The sequence below is a fragment of the Conger conger genome, chromosome 6 (genome assembly GCF_963514075.1).
Source record: "Conger conger chromosome 6, fConCon1.1, whole genome shotgun sequence".
NCBI classification, from domain to species: domain Eukaryota; kingdom Metazoa; phylum Chordata; class Actinopteri; order Anguilliformes; family Congridae; genus Conger; species Conger conger.
Window position 1 is genome coordinate 63,490,018 of NC_083765.1, and position 26,163 is coordinate 63,516,180.

At 49.8% G+C, this 26,163-nt stretch overlaps 1 protein-coding gene across 18 annotated transcripts in view; it reads right to left on the minus strand.

Moving 5' to 3' along the window:
* Positions 1–26,163, minus strand: part of madd (MAP-kinase activating death domain) — a 94,943-nt gene that overhangs the window by 17,007 nt on the left and 51,773 nt on the right. For 4 of the 18 annotated variants that reach the window (XR_009708936.1, XM_061244701.1, XM_061244697.1 and 1 more), the window contains exons 14-26: positions 23,252–23,360; positions 20,317–20,503; positions 18,938–19,088; positions 17,050–17,265; positions 15,295–15,351; positions 12,621–12,721; positions 12,141–12,206; positions 9,850–10,008; positions 9,350–9,464; positions 6,778–6,840; positions 5,210–5,330; positions 5,027–5,132; positions 3,663–3,773 (exon numbers count right to left, since the gene is read on the minus strand). Coding sequence is in view for 17 of the 18 variants with exons in the window: in XM_061244701.1 (XP_061100685.1) it covers positions 3,663–3,773; positions 5,027–5,132; positions 5,210–5,330; positions 6,778–6,840; positions 9,350–9,464; positions 9,850–10,008; positions 12,141–12,206; positions 12,621–12,721; positions 15,295–15,351; positions 17,050–17,265; positions 18,938–19,088; positions 20,317–20,503; positions 23,252–23,360 (1,562 nt within the window). In the remaining variant the exon portion in view is untranslated. Of the gene's footprint in view, positions 1–3,662; positions 3,774–5,026; positions 5,133–5,209; positions 5,331–6,777; positions 6,841–9,349; positions 9,465–9,849; positions 10,009–12,140; positions 12,207–12,620; positions 12,722–13,488; positions 15,352–17,049; positions 17,266–18,937; positions 19,089–20,316; positions 20,504–23,251; positions 23,361–26,163 lie in introns of those variants that run through there. The other 14 variants (XM_061244702.1, XM_061244698.1, XM_061244706.1 and 11 more) reach the window with 8 other exon arrangements.

The window sequence follows — 26,163 nt, forward strand, 5'->3', positions numbered from 1 at the left end:
ACACTGCAACACAACACAGCTTCAGCTCACAGCAGGGTGGGGCCCCAACACTACAGCAGGGCCCCAACACTGCAACACAACACAACACACCTTCAGCTCACAGCAGGGTGGGGCCCCAACACTATAGCAGGGCCCCAACACTGCAACACAACACAGCCCGCTTCAGCTCACAGCAGGGTGGGGCCCCAACACTACAGCAGGGCCCCAACACTACAGCAGGGGCCCCAACACTGCACAGCAGGGGACCCAACACTGTGGGCCTCAAACACTGCACAGCAGGGGCCCAACACTACAGCAGGGGACCCAACACTGTACAGCAGGGGACCCAACACTGTACAGCAGGGGACCCAACACTGCACAGCAGGGGCCCAACACTACAGCAGGGGACCCAACACTGTACAGCAGGGGCCCAACACTGTGGGCCTCAAACACTGCACAGCAGGGGCCCAACACTACAGCAGGGGACCCAACACTGTACAGCAGGGGCCCAACACTACAGCAGGGGACCCAACACTGCACAGCAGGGGCCCAACACTACAGCAGGGGACCCAATACTGCACAGCAGGGGCCCAACACTACAGCAGGGGACCCAACACTGTACAGCAGGGGCCCAACACTACAGCAGGGGACCCAACACTGCACAGCAGGGGCCCAACACTACAGCAGGGGACCCAACACTGCACAGCAGGGGCCCAACACTACAGCAGGGGACCCAACACTGTACAGCAGGGGCCCAACACTGTACAGCATGGTCCCCTATATATTATATATATATAAACGGCAGGTTAAACTGGGATGGTCACCGGAAATGTATTTGCCAATTAGGAAAGGGGTCTTCTGATCTGGCTACTGACGTATTTGCAGCAACCTCTAATTTGCTTTTTGATGTACAATTTACCATGTATTGATTTGGCGGATGTTTCTAGTTAAACCAGCAAAAGTTCACATTGTAAACGGCAAGTTAAACAACATGAGAGCCAGAGATTACAAGCTGCAGGCCTCAGTAATGAAGGTGTAGTCTCAACCCTCGGTTTGGGTCTCATAGCATCCATTTTAAACGATTAGTAGAAGAGGAATTACTTTTCATAGATGCATTTCATAACCAGTGCCTAAGCCAGTGTAAATCTTCTCTATTCTCTATTAGGTAATTCTATTTTCTATTTGTTGTTCATCATCTCCATTTGCTTTGTCTTTTTGCAGATGTGGTTTGATATTTTGAAACGCAATGGTCTTTCCTGCATAAAAAATTAATTTCCAATTTTCACAGACAAACATGATTTATCCCCACATGCCTCCATTATATTAGTTTTTTTAATATAAACCACATCTGTACAAAAAATGATGACACTTTCAGTGTTAAATGTGATCCAGAGGTAAATCATAACCAATAGCCATATTCCCCTGTATTGTTTAGAGGTAAACAATAAGGTAATAAATGGAGTATTTCTGCACAAATATTAATGCTGCACATATAAAACATTAATAACTCCCTTGCACACCAGCTCCAATAACGTTAGACTGCAGAAAACCCCACTTTCGGACCGCCTGGTCACGGATTTAATTCGATTTGGCATGCTGATTTGGTCTCATAAGAAACCCCTGGAACCAAAATTATACTGGTATCGGATTCCATCTGGGAGACATGGGCCGAGTGTCTGCGATAAACCGTGTGACGCCATGATCCATCTCCACCACCGTAGGCGGAGGAGAAACTGTTTATGTAAAGAATAATCCACAACGAGGTCATTACACGCTTCTAATATTCTGCTATTAACTGCTGCTCACCGGACACTGATATCACACCGGACGCGGGTCTCGGTAATGACAAGCCGCTGTTTTTATTATTATAATCCATTCTTGTTTAATGAAGATATATGGCCGTTCGTTATTCTGCTGTACGAGAGCATTTTTCCCCCTCCCTTTCATGGTATTAGCCTCTGTCCACTGGTCACCGTGTGCCGATCCCTGAAAGCTCTAAAGTGGGCTACCTTCACACCTAGAACGATAACCTTTATGATGGCTCATGACAGTAGGGGCGGCATGGCAGTAAGAGCAGTCGTCTGGCAGTCGGAGGGTTGCCGTTCGATCCCCCGCCCGGGCTGTGTGGAAGTGTCCTTGAGCAAGACACCTAACCCCCAAATGCTCCTGACGAGCCTTGCATAGCAGCCAATCGCCGTGAGTGTGTGTATGAATGGGTGAATGAGAAGCATCAATTGTACAGCGCTTTGGATAAAGGCGCTATATAAATGCCAACCATTTACCATTTACCAGTAGAGTGCTCACATCTGCCACCTGGTGGTTGTCGTGCAAAAAACAAACCCTAAAGCACTATGCCTTATGGGTAATCTGCTCTGCCTGATATAGGAATGCAGCGCCCCCTACTGTGGGAACCTCGCAAGTATTTTTCCCAGCCAGCAGCAAAACCACTAATACTTCAATTTTAATCATTAAATTTAAACTCATTTTATGTTTATAAGTAATTTCCCTTACAATATGTAAAAGAGTTGGTGAAGACTACTAAAGTGATATAAGAACAATTCTCTCCAACTTAAAGTCATGGAGTCACGTTAATTAGATTAACATCAGAGACCAGTGTAATCATGGTTTGAGGGCTTTCTTTCAAGGCCATATCAGCATGTCAAATCTCATTAAAATCTGATGCAGTCCAAAAGTGCGTGGAGTTTACACGGATGCAGCGATGCAGTCTACACAAACGCAGAGATGTTGAGCGGCAACTAATACAGAGTTTTTCTGTTGTCTTGCCAACGAACAGGCAATGGATCGTTTTATTCAGAGAACAATAGAAAATTATTGGATTAAGAATATGCATGCCTATGGAAAACAATAACATTTTCTCTACTTCTAAAATGATGTGCTAGCATTTCACAAATATGATATTTATAACAGGTAGAGAAAACACTTATAGCTTAGAATTGTAGCAGTAGAAGCTGTATTTTATAAGATTTTTTAATGTAATTTTAAAATGTATTATGATAAAGATTATAATTGGGGGAAAAAGTGTCCAACTACTTCTGTATGACCACCACAAGAAAAAAGGATCTCTGGAGAACCGTGACTCAAGAACTGCAGCTATTCACCATGGTGGGCAGCTGCAGGATGTGTGTGTGTGTGTGTGTGTGTGTGTGTGTGTGTGTGTGTGTGTGAGATATATTCACCATGGTGGGCAGCAGCTGCAGGATGTGTGTGTGTGAGAGAGATATTCACCATGGTGGGCAGCTGCAGGATGTGTGTGTGTGAGAGATATTCACCATGGTGGGCAGCTGCAGGATGTGTGTGTGAGAGAGAGTTATTCACCATGGTGGGCAGCTGCAGGATGTGTGTGAGAGAGATATTCACCATGGTGGGCAGCTGCAGGATGTGTGTGTGAGAGAGATATTCACCATGGTGGGCAGCTGCAGGATGTGTGTGTGTGAGAGATATTCACCATGGTGGGCAGCTGCAGGATGTGTGTGAGAGAGAGAGATATTCACCATGGTGGGCAGCAGCTGCAGGATGTGTGTGTGAGATATATTCACCATGGTGGGCAGCTGCAGGATGTGTGTGTGAGAGATATTCACCATGGTGGGCAGCTGCAGGATGTGTGTGTGAGAGATATTCACCATGGTGGGCAGCTGCAGGATGTGTGTGTGAGAGATATTCACCATGGTGGGCAGCCGCTCCAGGACGTCGTTGATCTCCTGGCTGTAGGTCAGGCCGATGTGAGACTTTCCCATCAGCCTCCTCACCTTCTTCCTCACATCGTTCTTATTCACCTGTGGAGCAGGCCAACATAACACTCTCAGCTTCTGTTAACCACTCAGACTGTGTGTAGATGTTGGAGACAGTGTCTGTGTGAGACCTTCATCAGCATGGAAGCGATCATGTTGTGTGTGTGAGTTTGTGTGTGAGTGTGAGAGAGTGTGTGTGTGTGTGTGTGTGTGTGTGAGTGTGTGTGTGTGAGAGAGTGAGTGTGTGTGTGTGTGTGTGTATGTGTGAGTGTGTGTGAGTTTATGAGTGTGTGTGAGTTTGTGAGTGTGTGTGAGTTTGTGAGTGTGTGTGTGTGTGTATGTGTGTATGTGTGAGGCATAGGGTACCTTCATCATCAGCATGTAACGATCATGTTGCGTGTGTGTGTATGTGTGCGCGTGTGTGTGTGTGTGTGTGTGTGTGAGTGTGTGTGATAGAGTAGGGCACCTTCATCATCAGCATGTAACGATCATGTTGTGTTTGTGTGTATGTGTGTGTGTGTGTGATAGAGAGTGTGTGTGTGTGTGTGTGTGATAGAGAGTGTGTGTGTGTGTGTGTGATAGAGTGTGTGTGAGTGTGTGTGTGTGTGTGTGAGTGTGAGTGTAAGTGTAAGATACGATCATGTTGTGTGTGTGATAGAGAGTGTGTGTGATAGAGTGTGTGTGTGTGTGTGTGAGTGTGATAGAGTGTGTGTGTGATAGAGTAGGGCACCGTCATCATCAGCATGTAGGCGATCATGTTGTGTGTGTGTGTGTGTGTGATAGAGAGTGTGTGTGTGAGTGTGTGTGTGTGTGTGTGTGATAGAGTAGGGCACCTTCATCATCAGCATGTAGGCGATCATGTTGTGTGTGTGTGTGTGTGTGTGTGTGTGTGATAGAGAGTGTGTGTGTGTGTGTGTGTGATAGAGAGTGTGTGTGTGTGTGTGATAGAGTGTGTGTGAGTGTGTGTGTGTGTGTGTGTGATAGAGTAGGGCACCTTCATCATCAGCATGTAGGCGATCATGTTGTGTGTGTGTGTGTGTGTGTGTGTGATAGAGAGTGTGTGTGTGTGTGTGTGATAGAGAGTGTGTGTGTGTGTGTGTGTGTGAGTGTGATAGAGTGTGTGTGTGATAGAGTAGGGCACCGTCATCATCAGCATGTAGGCGATCATGTTGTGTGTGTGTGTGTGTGTGTGTGTGTGTGTGTGTGATAGAGAGTGTGTGTGTGTGTGTGTGTGTGTGTGATAGAGTGTGTGTGTGTGTGATAGAGAGTGTGTGTGTGTGTGTGATAGAGTAGGGCACCTTCATCATCAGCATGTAGGCGATCATGTTGTGCAGCAGAGTGGCCAGCAGACGGTCTTCGTCGTCTTCCAGACGTTTGCGGTCGTGGTCTCCGAGCGACAGGTATCTGCGCAGGAGGATGACACCAGTCAGCCAGCGCCCCGCCACCCGAACGTTCATCACTCTACTGAACGAGCCGCCCACCTGTCAATCATCTCCTGGGGCCCCTGGTCCATGCCCATCCCCTCCCGCTCCAGCATGACGGCGTCTAGGTAGGCATCCTCCCAGAACTGCACCTGGTCCCACAGCGTCGAGCGCTCCTTACCTGAGACAAGCACACAGAAACGCACACGCACAGAAACACGCACACGCATGCACGCACGCACACACACACACACACACACACACACACACACACACACACACACACACACACACACACAGGCGCACACACACACAGGCACACACACAGGCACGCACACAGGCACGCACACACACGGGCACACACACGGGCACACACACGCGCACACACGCGCACACACCCACACACACGCACACACGCACGGTCGCATGGTAAGCACAGCTGCACATTCCAAAAAAGGCACAGATGACAGAATGACAGAATGACTTATCCCGTGTTTGCATCTCACGGCTTAGAGAAGACGTGCCCTTTCAGACGCTACTTTTCAGTTAAGACTCTCTGATGAGTAACAGTAGAGTTCAGTCAAACGTTACCATGGCAACAGTACAAGTAAACTGTGGTGCGTAAGTTTCAGCAATGAATTGTGGAATTCATGCGATTCTGATGTTCAGTGGCCTTGGTTCTCCTTTATATCCACAAAGGGAACATGGTAATCTTGACTTCAAGAAACAAATTGATCCAGCATCCGTTGTGACCACAATATTCATTACTGTGAGTATATGCAATGACTGTTTTGGATGTCTCCATTTCATCAGGTGATTTCTAAAAGCATTCCGGGGTTCATCAAAAAGGCATGCAGCCAAAGGAACTGAAAATTGAGTTAATAGCACAGGCAAAAATAAACCACATAACACTCATGACCGATCCCCGAACCCTTCTGCTCCACCAGGTTCCGCTGCAACACATCGCCGTTTACCCCCTCATGGACTCCGCTGTGGACAGGTCAAGTGAGTCGTGAGATGCCAAGTTATATGTATAATAGTTTAATGGATTTGTACCAAATTCTCTTTGAAAAGTGCTATTGAGCTATTAAACCCAGAGCCAAGCGGACAGACCTGCAGATAGGGCAGAGGATTCGGTCCCAGGCCGTGTACAGGAAAGGAGAAGGACGTGGAGAAGCGTTTTTGAAAATGGGAGAGCATGCAGACAGCTAACACAGCACTAACACTGCACTAGCACGGCGCTAGCGGAGGCGCTAACACAGCGCTAGCAGAGGCGCTAACACGGTGCTAGCATGGCGCTAGCAGAGGCGCTAACACGGTGCTAGCAGAGGCGCTAACACGGTACTAGCAGAGGCGCTAACACGGTGCTAGCATGGCGCTAGCAGAGGCGCTAACACAGCGCTAGTAGAGGCGCTAACACGGTGCTAGCATGGCGCTAGCGGAGGCGCTAACACAGCGCTAGTAGAGGCGCTAACACGGTGCTAGCATGGCGCTAGCGGGGGCGCTAACACAGTGCTAGCACAACGCTAGCGGAAGCACTAGCACGGCGCTAACACAACGCTAACACAGTGTTAGCACGTCGCTAGCGGAGGCGAGGCACGACACAGACAGAAAGAGACGAGCCGTACTCAGAGAGAAGGTCTCCATGGCCGCGTCCTCCAGCTGATCCCACACGGAGCTCTTGTCTCGCCCTGCGCAGCCGGGAGGGAGAGAGGCAGCACGCGCGAAGTTAAGCGAGAAGAAGCAGGAGCCACACACCGCTGCATTCTGGTTAAGAGCAAGCTCAGAAAGGTAAACGGCAGACGCATAAAACAAAACCCAGCGACATACTTACTGCTGCAGAGGTATTAGTAGTCAAGCCAATAGGTTGATTTGATTTATTAAGGAGACAGAATGTTAAAGCAATGGACGCATGCACAGGTAAAGAAGATTAAATGTTATGGAACACTTGCATTTTTACTTTTTAACCGCGTGATGAAAGCAAATCGATGTAAATCGGTGTCTACATTTCATACTTCCCTGTTCGAGCAGTCAGACACAGAGTTTCATACGGCAAAATCAAATCACCTGCACATTACAAAACAAGCGAACAACAGCTTGCTGCTTGGAAATTTCTTGCTAAATATTTACTAAATATTAATTACATTTTCTGGAAGTGGCCAAAATGGCTTTGATTCTGATTCGACAAAATTCTTATTTTATTAGCACATCCAAGAAAATGCCACTTACATTAATCCTTCATTAAATATGAATCTGAATATATACCTGGAATCTTACTTGGCCTAAATGTCTGAAAAAAGATTTTCTAAAGCTTAACAAGAAAAACTGATGACCGTCACAATTGAAAGATCGCTTAATGATCAAAATGGGAGCCCTGCACACTGGGATCCTATTTGGTGAACTATACTCAACGTTTTGACCCTCACATCAGCACCCGATCAGGTATACAGGTCCATGTACAACACACCTGACCTGATCAACTGAGGGTCAAAGTGCTGTGCAGTTCAATTAACCTGAGCATCTAAGAGTGGAGTGTGGAGTTTCTTACTTTTACATTGATGCAATTAATACATTGACGATCTTTATATTTAATTCCGAGATCTGATGGAACGCGATCTGGAGCCAGCGTCAGGAGAAGACAGGACTCCTTTGCTTCACGTGATGCCGATTCTCACTGTTCTCCACGTGGCAGACACAGCGCCAGTCACACACTGCGCATGTCACAGGAGAATAAGGTCTATCATCCCCAGAGCGCCTCACCAATGCGGACCTCCAGCCCTGGCCTGCCATGGTGGGACCAGGACTCAAACACAGGGCTCATGGCGTCTTTATAGCCTTTACGGAGTGAATGAGGAAGCCGTGTACATTAAATGTACAATCATTTCCATGAACACATGTCTTTGTGGTTTGTGATCTTCCACGCTACTTGTGGGAAAGCAGCTTCGACAGCATTGCTGGTAATAAATCCCAGCTGCATCACTCATTCACTCCGCATCATTAAAACACTCACAGAAACATGATTGCTGGGTTCGGCCTACACTTACACGACATGTTATTTCCAGAGTGACTGACAGCTTTCCATTCGTTTCATGCAGTACATTAAGGCCGCTGGTTATTATATACAAGGTGTTGTTGAAGGGTACAATGCCCAACCTGTGTATCAAACTTAGAGCATCTGAGTTTCAAGGCCAGTTCCTAAAACACCATGCAACCCTACAACCCCACGCGCGTATTTCTGGCATAAAATGCACACTGTAATCAAATTCTAATTTTGACCAGATTTGTCCTTGAAGGCAGAACAGAAACTGGTGATTAGTTTGATTAATGACAATATCATTATTGTTCCACCAAAGCTATATAATTAAAAGCTGGCTCTGGACAAAATAACAAACCGTTTGAAGAACGGAGAGCTGGATTAGCACGGAACATTTCTTTTCATCCTATACACAAACACCCAACATTAAATTCATTCTCACAAAACGCGTGCGCAAGACATCTCGTTCTTTGTTCAGACAGATTAGTTCCATCCAATCAAATGATGAAAACTAGGCATCACAGGCATACAGCGAATTAGACAATGTTTTAAAATGAAAAACTTTACTTTAGTTTAGTCCTGTTGAGCCCTAGATGAGAATGGGAACCCTGGGATGGCCCTGAACAGTAAAAGGGTATGTTCGGTGGTCCGGTCAGAGTGGAGCGGTTCTGTGGTGCGTTCAGAGTGGAGCGGTTCTGTGGTGCGGTCAGAGCAGAGCGGTTCTGTGGTCCGGTCAGAGTGGAGCGGTTCTGTGATGCGGTCAGAGCAGAGCGGTTCTGTGGTGCGGTCAGAGTGGAGCGGTTCTGTGGTGCGGTCAGGGCAGAGCGGTTCTGTGGTGCGGTCAGAGCAGAACGGTTCTGTGGTCCGGTCAGAGCAGAGCGGTTCTGTGATGCGGTCAGAGTGGAGCGGTTCTGTGGTGCGGTCAGAGCAGAGCGGTTCTGTGGTGCGGTCAGGGCGGAGCGGTTCTGTGGTGCGGTCAGAGCAGAGCGGTTCTGTGGTGCGGTCAGAGCAGAGCGGTTCTGTGATGCGGTCAGAGCAGAGCGGGTCTGTGGTCCGGTCAGAGCAGAGCGGTTCTGTGGTGCGGTCAGAGTGGAGCGGTTCTGTGGTGCGGTCAGGGCGGAGCGGTTCTGTGGTGCGGTCAGAGTGGAGCGGTTCTGAGAGCTTACCCAGCAGGCCCTCACAGAGGTAGATCCTCATGCTGACGTCCTCCAGAGGCACCACCCCCCTGCCCACACTGCCCCGGGGGGCCTTCACGCCGGCCTTCAGCTTGTGAGTCTTGCCCTGGGGAAAACGAGCAGGGCAGAGCCCACACATTTTATTTCACTCACACCCGCAGACCACCAGCTCTTTAAAACGTGTTGCCCTGGTTAAAATGAGCAAGAGAGCTGGAATTCATATGCAGAACACTCACAAACACAGAGCTGCAGTTTGAATAGCAGAACACTCACAGACACAGAGCTGCAGTTTGAATAGCAGAACACTCACAAACACAGAGCTGCAGTTTGAATAGCAGAACACTCAGACACAGCGCTGCAGTGTGAATAGCAGGACACTCAGACACAGCGCTGCAGTGTGAATAGCAGAACACATACAGACACAGCGCTGCAGTGTGAATAGCAGAACACATACAGACACAGCGCTGCAGTGTGAATAGCAGGACACTCACGAACACAGCGCTGGTGGCGGGGTTGGTCTCGATCTCGCTGTCGGACAGGGTGCCCCGGGACACAGTGAGGTGGGGGGCGAGCCTGCCGGCTGGACCGTCCCCTGCGTTGCTGCTCAGGTCGCTGTCGGCCCCCAGCGTCTCCCCGGAGCTGTTACTCACCTGGGGAAAACAACACGTTCAGCAACACGCCCCCATCGATCGCCCGCATTAGTGGAGAGAGCTCAGGAAACCACAACCAGGACTGAGCTAACACTTCTCCTGAACTCTGACTCACAGTACTATGGAAATGAGTGAACTCTGACTCACAGTACAATGGAAATGAGTTTTGTTTTTCTTGAGAAGTTAATTTACATGGGGCAAGAAAAGTTCTTTGATGATGACTTGTTAATCGCCCTGGATTTCAAAATTGACTTCTCAACTCAAAAAGCAAGAAATAATACCCTCTCCAAGTCAGTAGGCTCCCTATCGTTTCAGTAAAGCCCTGATCTGCTCGGAATGCTAATGTGATACGTTATATTGATTATTGGGGCAATCAGAGTACACTGGGCTCCTCCTGTGCGCTGTAGCCCTGCACTTATGTTCCTGTGTTTGATCCGCACTTGGTTGTACGTCGCTCTGGATAAGAGCGTCTGCTAAATGCCTTGTAATGTAATGTAATGCTGTAGATTCTTACAGCATGTAATACTTTTGTGCTGCTGATTACATTGCCATGTTGCAGCTGACTGTGAGCTATGATTGATGCCCTTTAATGTAAGTGTTGTTTGTGGAGTGACACAGCAGCAGGTTTACACATGAGCAGTAAATTAGTTTGTGTCCATGTGTGGCAGGCTATTGCGCCAGGAATTCAGTACTAACAAATGTACATGTGTATATTATTTTTGGACGGGGTTAATCTGGCCCTGTGGCCCTCAGTGTTAATCAGGACCTGCGGCCCTCAGTGTTAATCAGGCCCTGTGGCCCTCAGTGTTAATCAGGCCCTGTGGCCCTCAGTGTTAATCAGGCCCTGTGGCCCTCAGTATTAATCAGGCCCTGTGGCCCTCAGTGTTAATCAGGCCCTGTGGCCCTCAGTGTTAATCAGGCCCTGTGGCCCTCAGTGTTAATCTGGCCCTGCGGCCCTCAGTGTTAATCTGGCCCTGCGGCCCTCAGTGTTAATCAGGCCCTGTGGCCCTCAGTGTTAATCTGGCCCTGCGGCCCTCAGTGTTAATCTGGCCCTGCGGCCCTCAGTGTTAATCAGGCCCTGTGGCCCTCAGTGTTAATCTGGCCCTGTGGCCCTCAGTGTTAATCTGGCCCTGCGGCTCTCAGTGTTAATCTGGCCCTGCGGCCCTCAGTGTTAATCAGGACCTGCGGCTCTCAGTGTTAATCTGGCCCTGCGGCCCTCAGTGTTAATCAGGACCTGCGGCCCTCAGTGTTAATCAGGCCCTGAGGCTGTGGGAGTAAAGGTTGTCGAAACATCAGCTCTGTCAATTATGAGTGCGCTCTATTACACAAAGTAATATAATTCATATGTAATTTGCCACTCGAGGACTAGACAGCTCAGAGTAGAGTTCCTCCATACCCTTTAAGCAGCAATTTGAATACATTACACTTACCTTACAATTATCTGCAACCATTTATTAATCTCAAAATGAGCACTTGCAAATTAAACTTCCTGTACTTTAATTGAGCCAATTTTCATGTTCTCAGCACGCCTCATAATTTCCGAGCGCAAGTGGAATGGATAAGTTTTAAAAAGCATTCCATTCCTCAGTAATCATGCAGACCTCAGATGACAGCAGGGTAAGAGAAACCACTTCACTCACACTAACTGCAGTAGTGATGTTAAAATCTCACTACAATGTAAAACTGAATGATTACAACCACACGGACTGCAGCTGCCAGGAGGCTGCAGAGTAAACGCAATGCTAACTAGGCCTCACGGGGGCGCTGTTTACTGCATAAACACACACCACTGCTGCATTACTGGAATCTGTCCTTTTAAACGCCTGAAACACATTCCACCAAAACACCGCGCCGTTAGGCGAAAGCTGCTACATGAAATCCAGCGAAATCAAGTCCAATATTTCAATCACAGCACTGACCACTGGACAAATTATCATCTCTATTAATGTGACAGGCAATGTTCTTACCCACGCTCAGATCACATGTTTTCAACTGTCCATTAACTGAAGCATTTCTGGGCACTTAAACGCATTGCCTCCGTCACCACTGAAAGGATAAACCCTGAAATAAAGGCTTTTAAGCCCACAGCACGGCAGGATGTCAGACTGCTCTCCGGGTTGGGCGTGCCCTACCACTGTGCTGGCCTCTGAATCTTGGCTGGTGCTCCTGGTGAGGGCCGGGGGCTCCGAGTCGCTCTTCTGCGGGGGGGAGGAGGAGGGCAGGAGTGAGCAGCAGAACAGCACAGACATGGGAACAGGCCTGAGGGGTACAGGACCCATTTCTCACTCAGCCCAGTTACGTTTCAGCTCAGTTACGTTTCAGCTCAGTTGCTCTGGTATCATTCAGGTTTACTGTACATAATATGTTTAAAGGAAAACACCAACATTTTGGGAAATATACTTTTTTTTTTTCCGACTGACCCAGACTAGATTTAATTTTCATTTTTGTGCATTCACTGGCTCGGTTTCCATGGTAGCATAACATTTTAGCTTAGCATAAAGACTTGAAGCCTACCTCCTTCAAAGTGAAGAAAAAAGATATATCTCCCAAAGTGTTGGTGTTTTCCGTGAAACCTTTGAGCGTATGAACCGTTCGGCCGTGCTGTCGGTTACCTGAGAGCCAGAGGTGACGCTCAGCCCGCTGTCCGCACTGATCTGGGACTTCTTCTCATCCGTGTCTCCGAGGTCGACAGCCTGCTTGGGACCCGCCAGCCCTGCAGGAGAGGCACCGTTAGGAGGGCAGCCGCCAGCTCCCCCAATCAGCTACCCAGGACCGTCACATGACCGGCAGAGGCAGGAACACAAGTGTACCTCTGTACTTCTACAGATAAAGTATTTCAGCTTTGGAGTAAGAGGGCAGTTTTCATCAGCAAATCAAATGCGGGTTATGTACAAGGAGGGAGAATTTCATGCAATCTTGTGTTGAAATGGGTATCGGGTAGACCAAGGCCTGCCATCTGCCAGAGTTTAAATATAGTTCACTGATTGCCTCTCATTCCAATGTCACTTTCAACCAACTGCTTTGCTGTGAAAACTGCGTCAGGAAAAGCCTTTGAGATTGAGATTATATTGCCTTTCCCCCCGACCGGCTCCCCCAGACCGGCTCCTCCCAACCGGCTCCCCACCGATGATCCTCCAGCCTGCCGGTCATGTGACTGTTTTGGGAGACGGGGCGAGTGAGGTACCGGGACCCGGCCGTGCCGGAGGGCAGGGAGGCCCAGGGGCCGTGACCGCGGGCGGGACCGGAGACTTCCCCGGGGGAAAGACGCGACCCTCTCCGTTTGGTCGCCGAGGTGAGGCAGCTGTGTACCCGGCGCGCCGACCAAACCGCCGGCCTTTCCCCAAAGTTCACTCTGCCGCCATTCTTGCGTCGCCACGCGGGCGGGTCAGGATGACCCGGCGGGCCGAGCCGCGCCATTCGCTCTTAAACACGACGACCCAAAGCCTTCCTGCGCCTTTAGAGCCTGAAGAACTGGTTCTGAATTCGGTCTGCGGAACGCTGCTAAGCGGGTCCCCAGGCGGGCAGAGTGAACTTCCTCGGGTTTCAGCCAGAACCGGTACCAGAACCGCTCCCTCCCGGGAGGGCCTCTGGGCACGGGCCCGGGGGTGGGGAGAGAAGGGGCTCCATGCAAGAGACCGAGAGAGCAGCAGAGGGCAGGAGGCAGAGGCAGGCGGACATGCAGCCTGTGTGGAGTCTGAAGGGCACAGGTCAGGTGCAGGGAAAAGGTCCAACTGCAAACCGCCGGGGGTAGGGAACTCCAGCCCCCACCTCAGGTTTATCCATAGATTTTATTAAATTGAAAAATCCCATTACGCTATTACCCACAAGTCCACAAGCTACAAATCAACCCGGGTTTCCGGATCTGGAGTTGTCTGCCCCTGGATATGTTAATAGACCGTGAAAAAGAAGCAAAAATTCAGGTGCTTCTGGATTCCATAGCTGCCAACCAACAGGCTAAGAGCGAAGTAAGGACAAGGAACAGGCAGGCCAGCGACAGCCGGTCCCCGCTGGCCGTTCCCCTGAATCTCTCAGGCACGGAGTTCAAAGACTAAAAGCACCCAGTTCTCTGGATGGTCAGTAGAATGTGCACCTGAACATTTTTCAGCACACTAAGCAAAACCTACTAGGATCACTTTTTCTTTTTTTTTTCTTTAAGTAAAAAGCATAACCGTGCGCATGCAATCTCTGCATAGCCAAAGAGAGCAGGAGCCACCCACAAGGTAACAACCATGTCCAACACAGTAACAAATAAAGGTTCACCTGAATTAAACCTAAAAGGTCAGTTCATAAAACCTAAAAAGCTAGTCGATCCATGTAGAAATTGAAACCCTTTTTAGGCTTTTTAAAATGGGTCCCTCCATTTAAGGGGACCAAAAGTAATTGGACAGTTGGTTTCTCAGCTCTTCCTGATTAAACAGGTGCATTAAATTGCTTCCTTAGTGCAGGTATAACCAATCAGAATGAGCTGAGATGCCAACTGCCCAATTATTTTTGATCCCCTAAAATGGGGGGGGAATTTGTGTAAAATTTCTACACAGGATGTAATTTCTACTCGGATCACCCAATATGAATGTAAATTCCCTCAAATTAAAGGTACAGTCTGCACTCTAACCTCACATTCATAACTCCATTTTAAATCTAACGGGCTGGAGTACAGAGCCAAAAGAACAGAGATTGTACCACTATATACTTATTGACAGCACAGCATTGCCTACACCATACATTAGAGCCAAGCTAAGACTAAGGCACAAAAAGACTACATTATTACAATTGCGTTCACAAGGGGTGCATTAAAAAACAAAAAGTGGGAATGGTGTAGCTAAAATCAATAGCACAAGGTATGTAATTTAAAACGACTTTGCATGTTTAATACAGCATTCTAAATCTTCTGTGTATTCAGAGAAGAAAAAATCAGAATGCTAAAATGTGAACGAGTGTTCTCCAATCTGACCCGAGGACTGCAGATCGTCACCAATGCATCAGTGCACCCGGAAATATCCTGACAGCAGTGAACAATGACATGTTGCCCCACAAAAATGGACACATTGGACACAGTATAATAAAATAAACAAATAAAAAGTACCTTAAAGCCTACCCTAGATTTAATGAATTTGGAGAAAATACTACATTTCAGAGAATCGATTGAGCCACATGCCGTTGTTGCTCTGTCGGATCATGGACCATGGCAGGTGTAGGTCAGGGGAGGGGCAGGGGAGGGGGGAAGTGTGAGACTAAAAGTTGGCAGTTATGCGAGACCCCAGTCTTTTTGTGTGTGAAATGTCTTACTCTGTTGTTTTTCCATAGCTTTTTGCTTTCTGTTATCCTGGTGCTTGCTCCATAATTCTACCCAAGATGCATTGCAAGCAAGGAGAGAAAGACAGAGAGTCAGAGAGCTTTTATGAAAGGCTGGGAAGGAAGATGGGCAGAAACAAGATAAAACAATAATTAAAATAAAACACAAATTACACGAAAAACGGCCTTTGGCAATCTGGAGATGCTTTGCAATGCTCAGAAGCAGCCATTCATTCCCCACGTGAAATAACAGAGCACACAGCCTGCGTGTGAAACCCCCACAGCCAAGCCCCCGCTACAGAGCTCACATTACAAAGCATTTCCTGAGCCCCGGCCAGCCGTCCTGGAGGACATCAGGCTAACACGCATCCACCTGCCGGCAAACCACATGACCGAACGGTCCAATCAGGATGACGCGCCCACCAAACTGGACATCTCAGTTTTGTTTTGTTTTTTTGTGATGCGTAATCGCAGCCTGAGGTTCTGCAGAGACGTGACCCGGAGCCGCCCGGCCCTTTGAAGCAGCAGAGAGATGGTGACCGGGCGGCCAGCCAGCGGTAGAGTGGAGGTAAGCAGAAGCGTGGATGCGATCTGAGACAGTCCGTAGAATTAAAGGTGCATCTTCCCAAAAAAAGGAGGCGTAGGCAGAACCCTTTCCGTCTACACAGACCCGGCAGAAACTTCTGCTCTGAAACGCAGTGCTGAAGATCCGGGGACGCGGACCAGTACACGATGGGCCCCCTGTGTCTGAGCGACACCAGGTGACACGGACAGCCAATCGGGGGCGTTTCAGAAGTCAAACGCCAGTGCTTTACTTTGAAGAAATGGATTTGTGTCATAATGATAATTGTGGATCTGTTTAGAGGAGAATATGGGCTCGCCTGCAGGACTGACGTGCCAACATCCTGAACTGAGAAAACTGCAGTAGTCACTGTGTCACATGGCTGGACGCCTCCGTTTAATTGACCAATTCATTTCAGGATCTCATTCAGTGATGCTGCCAATTATAGGGGTACTGCAGATTTCAAGTGAAAGTTCAACGTAAAGGCTGATAAAAGCAAACGGGCATGCATCAGTGCTAGTCTGCTGAGGGAACGAACAAGGGCACTTATCTGCAAAATGGAACACAACTCAATTGATTAATACAGACAACACATTTTCATCACTTGTGGAAGAAAAAACAAACTGAAAAAAAAAACTAAATTGGGGCCAGAGTGGGGCCACTGCAGGTTTCAAAACTATTAAAACAAGCACTCCAGCCATTAGCGGCCGACCCTGAATTTACACTTGACCCATCTGACTTTAACCTCTATCATGTCTGGCCACGCTAACGGGGGGGGGGGGGGATTTGTGTAAAATTTCTACACAGGATGTAATTTCTACTCGGATCACCCAATATGAATGTAAATTCCCTCAAATTAAAGGTACAGTCTGCAACCTCTATCATGTCTGGCCACGCTAACAGTACCATGCTTACTGAGAGAGGCAGGAATGTTCTGTTCCTGTGGGCCAGCTGCAGTTTCCTGCATATGGGTCGGGTCTCACCACGTATCAGAAAAAGTATCAACTCACGCTTAAAAAGCACATGAATAAAAACCTGAATTGTATCCGCCGTTCTGGGAAGGTTTGGATAGACTGGTGCAGGTTCAGAGAGCTGGGACAGTAAAGCCAAATGAAACAGGACTAATGTTGTCTGCAGGAGCAGCAGTCTCCTGGGAGAGCGCGTGCAGGGGAGGGGGGTACACACACCGATAGAGGCGATGAAGTTCTCCTCGTTCAGACTCCGGGTGTCGAACTGCCGAGCTCCCTTCCCGGCGGCGGGGACGGGGGGCTGGAGCTGGAGCCGGGGGACCAGCAGGGGCCCCGGGGCCCGCGCGCTCTCCGCCCGCGGCGTCAGGCCGTCCTTACTGCCAGGGCTGCCGCTGCCCGGCCCATCTGTGGGGCTGCGCTTCCGCTTCTCTGGGTCTGCCAGGAGGACCAGGGCCAGGAGGACCAGGGCCAGGAGGACCAGGGCCAGGAGCAGGGCCAGGAGCAGGGCCAGGAGCAGGGCCAGGAGCAGGGCCAGGAAGACCAGGGCCAGGAGCGGGGCCAGGAGCAGGGCCAGGAGGACCAGGGCCAGGAGCAGGGCCAGGAGGACCAGGGCCAGGAGCAGGGCCAGGAGCAGGGCCAGGAGGACCAGGAGGACCAGGAGCAGGAGCAGGAGCAGGAGCAGGAGCAGGAGCAGGAGCAGGACCAAGAGGACACGTGGCAGGGTGGAGAGAAGAAGACAGGAACGTTTGAACACTGTGTCGTAAAGACCTACACCTGTGGGTATCAGTGGGCCTCAGTCTGTGGGTATCAGTGGGCCTCAGCCTGTGGGTATCAGTGGGCCTCAGCCTGTGGGTATCAGTGGGCCTCAGCCTGTGGGTATCAGCGGGCTTTGGTGGACAGAGTAAAGACCACTGAAGAGGTGACTGTTTCCTGCCACTCTCCCATCTGCCCTCCTGCTTCCTGTGTGCATGGTTTCACTTCTCAAACCAATGGGAAAGTGGTCGAACAGACGGTACAATCAGCTACACAATGTTATATTGTTCTGTACAGTGTGTTCTGTACAGTGTGTTCTACAGATGTACTAGAGGGGGAGAGAAATCTCTGACTCCGCGCAAAGTGCGGAGAAAACTCATTCGATATTCAAACGTTCATGACCTAGTTTGTTTCCAGGACAGAATTACTGCTTTGGAGATAAAAATACATACTGTCATTTGTAATTAACACGTGAAATGAAGTTTTTAAAAAGGTGAGTAAAATTATTTCAAACATTTTCCTTCTTTAGACCTGGGAAGATCCGTAGGAAGAACGGTACTGGTTTGGGTTTGTTATGTTGTGTATATGAATGATGCTACATTATTTTCTGGTAATCCATATGCAGAAATTGTGCTGTACAGTGTGTGTACAGAATAAGAGTGATGCCACACTACCTTTGGTTTGGTAATGTGTATAAGGTTGATGCCACACTACCTTTGGTTTGGTAATGTGTATAAGGTTGATGCCACACTACCTTTGGTTTGGTAATGTGTATAAGGTTGATGCCACACTACCTTTGGTTTGGTAATGTGTATAAGGTTGATGCCACACTACCTTCGGTTTGATAATGTGTATAAGGTTGATGCCACACTACCTTTGGTTTGGTAATGTGTATAAGGTTGATGCTACACTACCTTTGGTTTGGTAATGTGTATAAGGTTGATGCCACACTACCTTTGGTTTGGTAATGTGTATAAGGTTGATGCCACACTACCTTTGGTTTGGTAATGTGTATAAGGTTGATGCCACACTACCTTTGGTTTGGTAATGTGTATAAGGTTGATGCCACACTACCTTTGGTTTGGTAATGTGTATAAGGTTGATGCTACACTACCTTTGGTTTGGTAATGTGTATAAGGTTGATGCCACACTACCTTTGGTTTGGTAATGTGTATAAGGTTGATGCTACACTACCTTTGGTTTGGTAATGTGTATAAGGTTGATGCCACACTACCTTTGGTTTGGTAATGTGTATAAGGTTGATGCCACACTACCTTTGGTTTGGTAATGTGTATAAGGTTGATGCTACACTACCTTTGGTTTGGTAATGTGTATAAGGTTGATGCTACATTACCTTTGGTTTGGTAATGTGTGCGTGCGATCTCCAGCAGGCTGAATACGCTGGCCATGCCGCCCAGGCCTGCGTTGGTGTAGGAGTGCTCCAGGCTGGACACTGTGCACTTCAGCAGGTCCAGCATTCCCTTGTACACCTTCCGGTTAATTTCCTAGGAGAAAAAAAAAAAAAAAAACATACATTCAGGCCGTGGAGCATTCAACTGGGGAGCGGGGCGGGATTGGGAGCCCAGACCCATTTCTCACGACGCACACTCACTCTCTCACACTCTCTCTCTCTCACACACTCACTCACACACACACACACTGAAACCCGTCTGTGAACTCGGTGTGTAAGGTTCTCACGATTCACACACTGAAACCCGTCTGTGAACTCGGTGTGTAAGGTTCTCACACTCACGATGCACACACACTCACACAAACTCATACAAACTCGTATGGCATCCAGAGTGAGGACCGAGCAAACTGAGTTGAGAACTGAGGACCCTGGATTCTGTTCTATTTAGTGAGAAACTGACACTGAACTCTGATGCTAGGCCATCTTAGCACCACTGCTGACACTTGTAATTCTTTGAAGAAGCAAAAGGGAGAAAAATTTCTTAACCACTTAAGTGAGGTCTTTTTGTTGCTGGGCGGATGCAAAGGAGTCTAGATACAGGGATTTTTTTGATTGGCTACCATTTTGGAGTGAAAGTTGCTTTGTGAGTGGGGAAGGGAGGGGTGTTGTTTCAATGGTTATTTCTTAGTTTGTTCGCTCCAAAATGGTAGCCAATCAATCCTTTGCATCTGGCCAGCAACAGCAACTTTCCCTCCAAAATTGTAACAAACTAAAATAACCAAATCCGGATACCATCGTCCAATCAGGAAAATCAGTAAGGTTTCTGACACCCAATGGCGTAATTCCACTGCACCACATGTGCGTATGCTTCGGGGGGGGGGGGGACAAACACACAAACATGTATTTTGCTTGGTTTACCCCATAACAGAGGACCTCTCAGAAAATCTGCATACAAGGCTCCAGATGCCATTAAAAGAAGAAAAAAGTCAGGATCGGACAAAATGTCCTGACTTCCCCAAAAGGTCCCCACTTGAAAGGTCCCAGTACTCACGTTGGTCCTCACTACTATATACAAACAATACGAACTCAGACTTACACACTCTCACACACTCTCACACACTCTCACACACTCTCACACACTCTCACACACTCTCACACACTCTCACACACACTCTCACACACACTCACACACACTCACACACACACTCACACACACTCACACACACTCACACACACTCACACACACTCACACACACTCACACACACTCACACACACACACACTCACACACACACTCACACACACACACACTCTCTCTCTCACCACGTCGTGGATGAGCTCCAGCCGGGCGTCCTCCTCAGACTGCACGGCGCGGTTCAGCTTGCTCAGCACGAACACGCGCAGCTGCTCGTTCTCCAGCAGGCGGCGCACTTTCTTCATGTTGAGCCAGCCGACGCCCTGGCCCTCCAGCACGCTCTGCACCACCTCCTTCAGGAACTGCTGGTTCTCACTGCGGCACGTCAACAACACGTCGATACACTACTCCACACCGACACACTCCACACCAATACACACCGACACACTCCACACCGACACACTCCACACCAATACACACCTACACACTCCACACCTAAACACACACCACACCGACACACTCCACACTGACACACTCCAATACACTCCACACCAATACACACCGACACACTCCACACCAATACACACCGACACACTCCACACCAATACACACCGACACACTCCACACCGACACACACCAATACACTCCACACCAATACACACCGACACACTCCACACCGACACACTCCACACCGACACACTCCACACCGACACACACCAAAACACTCCACACCAATACACACCAATACACTCCACACCAATACACACCGACACACTCCACACCAATACACACTGACACACTCCACACCGATACACACCACACCAATACACACTGACACATACCACATCTATACACTCCACACCGATACACTCCACACCGACACACTCCACACCAATACACACCGACACACTCCACACCAATACACACCGACACACTCCACACCAATACACACCGACACACTCCACACCGACACACTCCACACCGACACACTCCACATCAACACACACCAATACACACCGACACACTCCACACCGACACACTCCACATCAACACACACCAATACACACCGACACACTCCACACTTATACACACCGACACACTCCACATCAACACACTCCACATCTATACACTCCACATCAACACACACCAACACACACCGACACACTCCACACCAATAGACACCGACACACTCCACATCAACACACTCCACATCTATACACTCCACACCGACACACTTCACACCGACACACTCCACACCAATAGACACCGACACACTCCACATCAACACATTCCACATCTATACACTCCACACCGACACACTCCACACCAATACACACCGACACACTCCACACCGACACACTCCACACCGACACACTCCACACCGACACACCGACACACTCCACACCGACACACACCAAAACACTCCACACCAATACACACCAATACACTCCACACCAATACACACCGACACACTCCACACCAATACACACTGACACACTCCACACCAATACACACCACACCAATACACACTGACACATACCACATCTATACACTCCACACCGATACACTCCACACCGACACACTCCACACCAATACACACCGACACACTCCACACCGACACACTCCACACCGACACACTCCACACCGACACACTCCACACCGACACACTCCACACCAATACACACCGACACACTCCACACTTATACACACCGACACACTCCACATCTATACACTCCACGCCGACACACTTCACGCCGACACACTCCACGCCGACACACTCCACGCCGATACACTCCACGCCGATACACTCCACGCCGATACACTCCACATCAACACACACCGACACACTCCACACCAATAGACACCGACACACTTCACACCGACACACTTCACACCGACACACTCCACACCAATAGACACCGACACACTCCACATCAACACACTCCACATCTATACACTCCACACCGACACACTTCACACCGACACACTCCACACCAATAGACACCGACACACTCCACATCAACACACTCCACATCTATACACTCCACACCGACACACTTCACACCGACACACTTCACACCGACACACTCCACACCAATAGACACCGACACACTCCACATCAACACACTCCACATCTATACACTCCACACCGACACACTTCACACCGACACACTCCACACCAATAGACACCGACACACTCCACATCAACACACTCCACATCTATACACTCCACACCGACACACTTCACACCAATAGACACCGACACACTCCACATCAACACACTCCACATCTATACACTCCACACCGACACACTTCACACCGACACACTCCACACCAATAGACACCGACACACTCCACATCAAACAGACTCCACTGTGACTCAGGGTGGACTTCACACAAATCAGAACGTCACTCCGCTGAAGCCCTGAGCTGTGGAAGCTCAAAAGCACAGAAATCCGTAAGATGGTCACCCAGGGTCACCCAGGGGTGTGGTCACCCAGGGTCCCCCAGGGGGCTGGTCACCCAGGGGTGTGGTCACCCAGGGTCCCCCAGGGGGCTGGTCACCCAGGGCCAACCAGAGGGCTGGTCACCCAGGGGTGTGGTCACCCAGGGGGCTGGTCACCCAGGGGTGTGGTCACCCAGGGTCCCCCAGGGGGCTGGTCACCCAGGGTCACCCAGAGGGCTGGTCACCCAGGGGTGTGGTCACCCAGGGGGCTGGTCACCCAGGGGTGTGGTCTTCTAACAGCCGTGACTGAAGCCTGATTTATAATTCTGCGGCGACTCTACGCAGAGCCTGACACGCACCTCCCCAGAAATGTAACTACGGCATAGGGAGTGTGGCCTCTGAGCGTGCCCTCTGAGCGTGCCCTCTGAGCGGCCTCCTCTGCGTGCCCTCTGAGCGGCCTCCTCTGCGTGCCCTCTGCGTGCCCTCTGCGTGCCCTCTGCGTGCCCTCTGCGTGCCCTCTGCGTGCCCTCTGCGTGCCCTCTGCGTGCCCTCTGCGTGCCCTACGCCGTAGGGAACGCGGCTATGTGTAGGCTACACCGTAGCCTCTGGGTAGATTTTATGCAGAAGTATAAATCAGGCTTAAAGAGCAGCCCACGCAGACCGGTGCGGTTCTTCACCTGGTGTTGTTGGCCCGGCCCTGTGGGGAGGGGGACTCCTTCTTGACCGTGGGGCTGTGCTTTATGACGGAGGACTTCTGGTCCACCAGGGCCCGCGCTGGGCGGTTTCCTGAAGGGGCCAATCAGAACATCAGCACCCCTGAGAGGACGGGCACCCAACACAGAACAAACAGTGCTGTTCTCATTTCCCCATTTAGGGCTACAATAGAAATCCATCTCACAATAATTGGGTCAATTAACATTTTTCTACTGCAAGAAAAACATTCTCATGGGTCTACCATTTTTCTCCATAAAACAAGAAATGTGCAGAGGAAATAAAACAGAAAGGGAGAAATGAACTGAGATTAATTTAAAGAATTTACAGTTCTCAAATAATCTGTTGAAATACTGAGAAAATTATGTTTTGCAGTAAACTCAAACACACACACACTGGATACATTATGGTGACCTCATGCAGAAACAGTGCAAGAGGCTCCCCCCTTCACGCACACACGCACACCAGATGGACTTCTGACACTACACAGTCTGATGTGACACTGCACACCAGTATGGGTAATGTCCTAAATTGGCGAACACAAGTATGACTAACACTACTGCACTACTGGCACAACTACAGAAGAAAGAATACCAGTGCAAAAAAGAGATGACATCACTCTAGCATCACACATTGGCAGAAAACAGGAGTGAGCTCGAATACCAAGAAACAAAAAAGTAAAAATCTGCAAATATTTGTGAGATTAAACAACGCATCACACTGTTATCATGCAACACACTGCAAAAAAAAAAAGATATGGAGATATGCATGTTGTATGTGCATATACGTTCAGTATATACGCACATACATGTGTAAACCACGAATAATGCGTACAACACATCCACAGCCGTAAAACAAAACTTGGTGAGGTGTTAATAAAAGATGAGGGGGGTGGTCTAGTCACGGTTAACCACAGAGGTCTGATGGGCTATCGGCGATGGTGGGGACCGAGTGAGTTTCGCTGCCCAGAGACAGAGGAGCCCGGCAAAGCCAGTGCAGAAGAGGATGCTGGGAGATGGTGCTGATTGGACGAGGAAGCATGCAGCGAATGCAGGGGTGAGACCCACCTTCACTCGCTGGGCCGGCTTCAGCTATTATCCCCATTAGAGAATTTAGCCCAAATACTGGACACAAAACCCACAGTTAGTGCAGTGAAGGAAAAATATCCAAAAGGCAAAAAATATATATATATTTTTTTTTTTAAAAGACAAAAAGACCGAAAACAGAATGGATCAATCGACAAATCAGCAGTGTGAGACGCTGGGGGGGCAGAGTAGGGAGGCCCAGAGGAGAACGCAGGGGCATCGAAACTGAACAGGGGCACTACTCTCAAATCCTGAAGCGCGCATTACAGTAGCCCTGCTTCTGTGGAGGGTGCGGCTTCCTACCGAGACAGACACCCAAAAAAAAAAAAAACCATTTCTCTCACTCAGTGTCTCACACTTTAAATTACAGGGAGAGTGGTTTTACTGGAAGCTGGCCAAACCTGAACTGAATGGGCCAGGTGTTTGGTTTGGTTAAAGCCCCGGGATGCGGGCGGTTAAACTGCTCGATCCCGGTGCGCCGTGGAGCGTCTGAGCTGTAGGGCCACGGCTGCCGGTGTCGTTAGGGGCGTGATGGCGGGGCGGTACCGGTGTCGTTAGGGGCGTGATGGCGGGGCGGTACCGGTGTCGTTAGGGGCGTGATGGCGGGGCGGTACCGGTGTCGTTAGGGGCCTGATGGCGGTGCGGTACCGGTGTCGTTAGGGGCGTGATGGCGGGGCGGTACCGGTGTCGTTAGGGGCGTGATGGCGGGGCGGTACCGGTGTCGTTAGGGGCGTGATGGCGGGGCGGTACCGGTGTCGTTAGGGGCCTGATGGCGGGGCGGTACCGGTGTCGTTAGGGGCCTGATGGCGGGGCGGTACCGGTGTTGTTAGGGGCGTGATGGCGGGGCGGTACCGGTGTCGTTAGGGGCGTGATAGCGGGGCGGTACCGGTGTCATTAGGGGCGTGATGGCGGGGCGGTACCGGTGTCATTAGGGGCGTGATAGCGGGGCGGTACCGGTGTCATTAGGGGCGTGATAGCGGTACCGGTGTCGTTAGGGGCGTGATGGCGGGGCGGTACCGGTGTCGTTAGGGGCGTGATGGCGGGGCGGTACCGGTGTCGTTAGGGGCGTGATGGCGGGGCAGTACCGGTGTCGTTAGGGGCGTGATGGCGGGGCGGTACCGGTGTTGTTAGGGGCGTGATGGCGGGGCGGTACCGGTGTCGTTAGGGGCGTGATGGCGGGGCGGTACCAGTGTCATTAGGGGCGTGATGGCGGGGCGGTACCGGTGTCGTTAGGGGCGTGATAGCGGTACCGGTGTCATTAGGGGCGTGATAGCGGGGCGGTACCGGTGTCGTTAGGGGCGTGATAGCGGTACCGGTGTCATTAGGGGCGTGATGGCGGGGCGGTACCGGTGTCGTTAGGGGTCTGATGGCGGGGCGGTACCGGTGTCGTTAGGGGCCTGATGGCGGGGCGGTACCGGTGTCGTTAGGGGCCTGATGGCGGGGCGGTACCGGGGCACCAGAGCACTACAGCGCTCAGGCAGGCAGCTCAGTGTGCTGAGGAGCTCAGGGCTCTGTTATGGGTCTGTAGCGCTGAATTCTCAAATGGACTACACTCGCCAAACTATCTGATGAAGGTCTGAAAGAGGACTCGACTTTAATGGAGCTTTCAAAGTCTGGTACAGACCCTTAAACGGAACCATTCCAGACAGGACCAGAACCTTTCTGCTACACCTGGCCCATTCTGCTCAGTTAAAATGATATCATCGGGGCGAGAATGGGTTCACCCATTCCCATGGCTGCTGCCAACAGACGACAGAAAAACACCAAATGATCCCAGACACAGTAAAACAAAA